The 6,657-nt window shown below is 38.9% G+C and overlaps 1 protein-coding gene across 1 annotated transcript; it reads left to right on the plus strand.

Moving 5' to 3' along the window:
• Positions 1 to 2,655: 2,655 nt before the first annotated feature.
• Positions 2,656 to 4,459, plus strand: CGA (glycoprotein hormones, alpha polypeptide). The gene is made up of 3 exons (XM_004580406.1): positions 2,656 to 2,755; positions 3,770 to 3,954; positions 4,382 to 4,459. The coding sequence occupies exons 1-3, from the start codon at positions 2,656 to 2,658 to the stop codon at positions 4,457 to 4,459; spliced, it is 363 nt and encodes a 120-aa protein (XP_004580463.1).
• The last annotated feature ends 2,198 nt before the right edge of the window (positions 4,460 to 6,657 follow it).

Genomic DNA, 6,657 nt, shown 5'->3' on the forward strand with positions numbered 1-6,657 from the left:
CAGAGAGGAAGAGCTTCCATCTACTGATTCAATCCCCAACTGGCCACGACTGGAACTGAGCCTATCCAAGCCCAGGAGCCAGGAGCCTCTTCTGGGTCTCCCACACAGGTGCAAGGTTCCAAGGCTTTGGGCTGTACTCTACTGCAGGCCACAAGCAGGGAGCTGGGTGGGAATTGGGGCTGCCAGGATTAGAACTGATGCCCATATGGGATCTTGGCATGTGCAAGGTGAGTACTTTTGCAGCTAGGCTACTGCACTGGGCTGAGCCCAAATAAATTTTTCTTCCTGTGAGCCTATCTACCAATATCAAATACTTTAGAAAGTAAGAACAGTTTTGAAATATTTAGTTTTTTTTTTAAATGCTTAGTTAGAAACTTCATGTGTGTGTAAGCTGTGGGCAGGGGGTGAGTAGGTATGTGGAAGGACTTGAGAATGAGGGGAGAAAGAGAGAAAGAGAGAGGTAAAGATAGTCACCAGTTCACTTCCCAAATGAACGCAATAGACAAGCCCTGGACAGAGCAAGATCAGGAACCAGAAACTCCAGCCAGACCCCCAGGACTATTACTTCCCAGGGTGCACATTAAGGGAAACGGAATTAAAAACAGCTAGGACCTGAGCCTGATGTATTGATATAGGATCTGGACATTCCTTGTGATGTCTTCACTGCCATGCTAAATGTTGTTTTGTAGGAAACTACCCAGCTGTTTTCCAGAGTAAGTTACTATTTGATTGTCCCATTAGCAAGGTCTGAGTTACAGTTTTTGTTTTTTGGTTTTTTTGGTTTGTTTTTTTAACCCGTGCCAGTATTTGGTGATATTTTTTTATTTTAGCCATTCCCATTAGAAGGTGTGTGGTATTTTGCTGAGGTCTTTTTTCCCCATTTTCTTAGTGATTTATGATGCTGAATATTTTCACGTGCTCACCTTCTTTGTTTGGATCTTCTTCAGTGCAATGCACATTGTGTAATTGATTTGTTCATGTTTTTCCTCCTTTCCTTTTTGGGAGTTCTTTATATTTGCTAGATATTCATCATTTGTTGGGTATGTGGATTACAAACATTCTATCCAGGTCTTTGGCTGGCATTTTCATCCTCTTAATAGAGGATTAATCCACAATTTGAGTGAAAAACCATTTATCAATGTTTCCTTCTTATGGATTATGCTTCTGCTGAGTCTAAAGCCTGTCTACCTAACCAAGCTTAAGCCAGCAGCCTGGAACTCTTATCTGGATTTTGTGTGTGGATGGCAGGCACTCAGCTGATGGTGTCATCATTTGCTGCCTTGCAGAGTGCACTAGAGGGAGCTGAAATCAACACAGAGCCAGAACTCAGTGCTGGACATTCTGACAGGGGATGAGGATGTCCCAAGCATTGTCTCAGCCAATGGGCCCAATGCCCTCCTTTGTAGGTCTGTTGCTGAGTTGTAGCATTCCTGTAGTCATGCATGAGTTAATACTGACAGTAATAATTCTCTCAATTTTGTAATAATTTAATCTCTTCTAGGTCCTTTGCCTGTCAATATTGTTTCCCATAGTAATAACAGTCTTAAGTACGCCTACAAGAATTGTGATGGGTTTTTGATGGGTATCTTATGCAAACATATAGTTTAATTTGCAGGGAATTGGCATTCTTTTAAAAAAGGTTTATTATATTTATTTATTTGAAAGGCAGAATTGAGAGAGACAGACCTTCTATTCCTGGTACATTCCAGTCCGGGTTGCAATGACCTGGACTGGCCAAACTGAAACTAGGAGCTTCTTTCACATATCCTACATGAAAATAGAGGCCCAAGCACTTGGACCATCCTCTGATGCTTTCCCAGAGGCATTAACAGGGAGTTGGGATCAGAAATGGAACATCTGGGAATTGAACTGTGGCTCACATGGGATGGCTGGCATCCCAGGTAACAGCTTAACCCACTATGTCACAATGCTAGTCCCAGGAACTGGTAACTTCCAAGCATTGAACATGATACATTTCCCATTTCTTTAGATTGTATTTTCTCAGAATTTTGTAATTTTTCAATGTATAAGTTCAGATATAAATTTTGGCATATTTGCACCTAAATACTTTCCTGTTTTTGGAGCAATTGTAAGTAATACTGTGTTTTTAGTTTGCTTCCATGTTATGGTTTTTAGTATATAGAAATGCAATTGAGTTTTTAAAATAATTCTTAAATTTTCATTAATATATAATATTTTTTATGGATTTTATGTATTCCATATGTGCAGTTCAACAAGACAATCTACTCGCCTTGCCCTTGCAGTTGAGTTTTGAGTGTTGTGCATGGGTCATGCAATCATGCTCAAGTTGCTAACAAGTTCTGACAGATTGTTCTTGTGCTTTCCTTGAGCTACTTTTTTTTTTTTTGTCATTTTCATATAGGTGATCAGGATATCTGTGAACAGCAATCATTTATTTTCTATTTTTCTATCAATGTGCTTTTTCTTTTCTTACCTTATTGTGCTGTCCAGAATTTCCAATACTATGCTGACGAAGAGATGAAAGTGAGTATTTCTACCTGTTCCTGGTGTTAGAGGAAGGATACAAAGACTATTATGAATAATTGCGTTAAGACTAGTGATCGTTTCCATGATGAGTAAACCAACTTCACATTAATTTTCTTCTTGTCATGTCTTTTTTTCCCCAGAAGAGCCATGGATTACTACAGGAAGCATGCAGCTATCATCCTGATCACATTGTCTGTTTTTCTGCACATTCTCCATTCCTTTCCCGATGGCGAGTTTGCAATGCAGGGTATGTGATCAAACCTGGATTTGAAGTAATTAGGACAACACATTTTTAGATGTATAGCAACTCCATTGATTATATTTCCATTTCTTTAAAATATGTGATAAGCCTTCACTGCTGGATATATGTCTAGGTACTTGTAGGCTGTGAACATAAAATTACATTAGATTCAGAAAATGTACAGTGAAAATGATATGCAGCATCCATTTCAGTTGGACACTGTATATTTTTATCTGAAATAGATTCCTATTGTGCTTTATTGGAGGTTTACAAAAAGAAAACGCTCCTCATTCAGTTGCACACTTATTTATTTGCTACATTTCTCCCATAAGATTGAGGATATTTAACATTTCCTATGTGGATAAATTTTCACATCAATTAAGAAGTGAGAAAAACAAACCATTTTTTAAGTAAATTTGTTTTGCTGTATTGTTCAGAAAAAAAAATCTTAGCACTTGATACAATTCCATTGGCTTTGAAATTCTGAACTACCTTTGATTACAATTACTCTCTAGATAAATGGCAGTATTTTAATCTCATGTCCCAATGGGGATACCTGATGGACTATCAGGTTCTCTGCACCTATTAAGCTTTCTTAATTCTGACATATTTTTCTCTGTCAAAATTTGGAGTTCCTGTGGGGGAAAAACACCAGTTTCGAAAGGGAGAAAACATTCTGCCTCTGGGCAAAAATCTTCCTCCAGATAAATGTGGTGCTGTCATCTACCAAGTTTTGTGTTTCTTCTAGGCATACTGTTAACACTGAGATAGAAAACCCATGATTGAAATGGAGAAAATATTACAACTGAGATTTTCCTTGCATGCTGCCAAAAATTGCTTCTCCGGGAAAATAATTATCATCAATTCAAACAGATAGTAATGAAGATCAGCATTCATCAAAACACATTTTAACTGTAAAGAAAGAATATTTACCATCCCATAATTAGGAAAAAAATACATGATTTTTCCTAGAATTCTTTTTGGATTATTTTACCCTTTGATTTCCTTTTTTTGTGATAGGTTGTCCAGAATGCAAGCTAAAGGAAAACAAATACTTCTCCAAGCTGGGAGCTCCAATTTACCAGTGCATGGGTTGCTGCTTTTCTAGAGCCTATCCCACTCCAGCTAGGTCCAAGAAGACAATGCTGGTTCCCAAGAACATCACCTCAGAGGCCACGTGCTGCGTGGCCAAAGCCTTTACCAAGGTAAGAAGTTCAAGGCTCCAGAAGGTCTCTGACAGTCCAACCAGAGAAATAACAATAGAGAAAAGCCACAAGATTCAATGTCAGAAACGTGCAGTAACCCATATTTTGTTAGGTATTTGAACCTTATATTTAAAAGAGTCAGCTGCTTTGTGACTATACACTGGGCTTATTCAGAAAGATGAGAATGGGAAAAATGGAAAGGGGATGTTGGTTGAAGTGGAGAATAATTAGGCAAGGAAAACCTAACCTTTTGTAGTAAAGATGCCCTCTGAAGGGAGGAGTATATAAATGTCACAACTATCTATTTCATTCAACTGAGTAGAAACAATTTTCTGTAGCATTTTTCAATATTGTCTATCTATTATCATCTATCTATAGCTATAATCTACCCATGTAATCATTTATCATGCCTTTTGTTCCTCCTTAGGCAACAGTGATGGGAAACGCCAAAGTGGAGAATCACACTGAGTGTCATTGCAGTACATGTTATTATCACAAATCCTAAATATTTTGCAAAGTGCTACATTGATGACTGCTGCTTTCCTGGGACATATTATTCAGTGTAATGGTTTTGTGAGAGAAAATTCTTCTTTTCCTCACCATAACATTTTGACATGCTTCAAGTAAAGATTGCATCCTTTTTTCTTTTCTCCTTATCCTACAGTAGAATCTGCAGTCTACTTTTCATTTGAAAGAAAATACAACATTTAGTTGTATTTTCAGAGGTGGTTGCATTGGAAATAAAGCCTTTGAATCATCAATTATTGAATTATTTTTTTTTCTTAAAAGTAATGTCAAATGTTTTGGCAGGATTCATTGCGGGGAGTGAACCAGTGAGGGAATTGGGACCACGTGTACTTAGTGACTCAGTTTGGGGGATTTAGCTCCCATTAAGCTGTCGAGAGCAAGCTGTGAATCCTTTCAGATAGTGAACTAGTTTGACACAATTCATTGGAGTGACAGAAAAAATACGAGAACTTCTATTGCTATTCATTTCTATCACTTCTTTAATTTTCCTAACCTCACTGTCAGGGTCCAAATAATCCCACACAGTCCATGTCTCTAGCTTGTGCAAAACCTTTTGCAAATCTGAAAAGGTTACTCTTTCTGGGCATGTGCAGTACTTTAAGTAAATGGTGTCTCAAATAGCACCAATGATGCCCCTTTCCTTCATGGAAAGGCAGAAAGGGCTGGATTCTTTACTCTCTGGATGGGCCCTTTGTGCAGGCCCTCAACATGCCATGTTACATGGAATCCCTGGCCATTAGCTTGTTGCCCTAATATGACTATTGAGACAGTGTCCCAAATTGGTTGAGAATTTTAGTTGAGATCTAAGACTCTAATGTATCTTATGCTTCTGGAGCATAAGGGCTCCTGGAGAAAATGTTGTCCCCCAATACTGCTTTGTTTTGCTGTTTCTATTTATGGAGGAAATTAGAAGACATGTCCAGAATTGGAAAAAGAATAGGAGGGTAAAGAATAAAAGCATATTTGTATTCATAAATGATCATCAAGCTGACATGAAAAGCCATTGGAGCATTCCTACTACTTGAGAAAGAGTCCAGCAACATCAAAGCATCTGATATTAATGCTTTCACTATCTCAGAGCTTTCCATGAAATGTGTCAATGAAACTTTCTCAGCCTCATGCAGACTGTGTCAAGGCATGTGACACCATCTCTATTAGACAATTGGATGAACATGTAGAGACACAAGCCCTCTGAGTGGATAAAGTCTGAGAATGCAGAGACCTGGGAATCTTCCAGTTCTTCCCAAAGGTGTGAAGTCTGTTCTACCTATAGAGAGCCAATGCTCCTTGAATATTCAATAGGAGAAATTTCTTGCAGATAGGGTGAGAAGCTACCATAATCAAAGAAATGTAATTGTTATGGGAGATGGACTGATCAAAGGTTGTCTATATTCAGGAAAAGAATTTCAGTTGTAAGACAGAGAGTGGGAGTAAGCATGCTAGCCAAGTTTATTGAAAACGGTATACCCAACAGACCAGGTAGGCATATCAGGAACAAACTGAGAGCCCAATCTACATTCAGATTGGAGTTGCTGTAACTATAGTCCACTGTAGTATTTCCTCCAACCTTGTTGGTGGCTGGAGGGCTTCCTAGATATGGAATTCTTTTCTAGCACTAGTGCAACATAGAAAAAATTCTCCCAATTTGCCACAAAGAGAGGACTGGGACCCACCTAACATGTTTATTGAACTAGGGAAAGACTTATCATTTTAAAAGATTTATTTATTTTTATTGGAAAGTCAGATACACAGAGGAGAGAAAGGAAGATCTTCTGTCCACTGATTCACTTCCCAAGTGGCTTCAATGGCCAGAAATGAGCTGATCCATAGCCAGGAAGTAAGAGCCTTCTCCAGGTCTCCCATGAGGGTGCAGGGTCCCAAGGCCTTGGGATGTCCTGGACTGCTTCCTTAGGCCACAAGTAGTGAGCTGGAAGGGAAGCAGGACCGCCTAGACATGAACTAGTACTTATATGGGATCCAGGCATGTGCAAGGCAAGAACTCCAGCCACCAGGCTACCACACTGGGCCCTATTTATAATTATTTTTATCTGGAATGCAGAGTTACAAAGAGAAGGAGAGAGGTCTTCCTTCTGCTGGTTTACTCCCCAAATATCTTTGCCAGTTGGAGCTAAGCTGATCTAAAGCTGGGAGCAAGGAACTTCTTCTAGTTCTCTT

The sequence above is a fragment of the Ochotona princeps genome, chromosome 1 (genome assembly GCF_030435755.1).
Source record: "Ochotona princeps isolate mOchPri1 chromosome 1, mOchPri1.hap1, whole genome shotgun sequence".
NCBI classification, from domain to species: domain Eukaryota; kingdom Metazoa; phylum Chordata; class Mammalia; order Lagomorpha; family Ochotonidae; genus Ochotona; species Ochotona princeps.

What these genes read in the sequence shown, in the direction of transcription:
- CGA (XM_004580406.1), top strand. Translation starts at nt 2,656, where the DNA reads ATGGATTACTACAGGAAGCATGCAGCTATCATCCTGATCACATTGTCT. An exon ending in TGGCGAGTTTGCAATGCAGG is followed by an intron (nt 2,756 to 3,769) that starts GTATGTGATCAA and finishes TTTTTGTGATAG; the next exon opens with GTTGTCCAGAATGCAAGCTA. An exon ending in TGGCCAAAGCCTTTACCAAG is followed by an intron (nt 3,955 to 4,381) that starts GTAAGAAGTTCA and finishes GTTCCTCCTTAG; the next exon opens with GCAACAGTGATGGGAAACGC.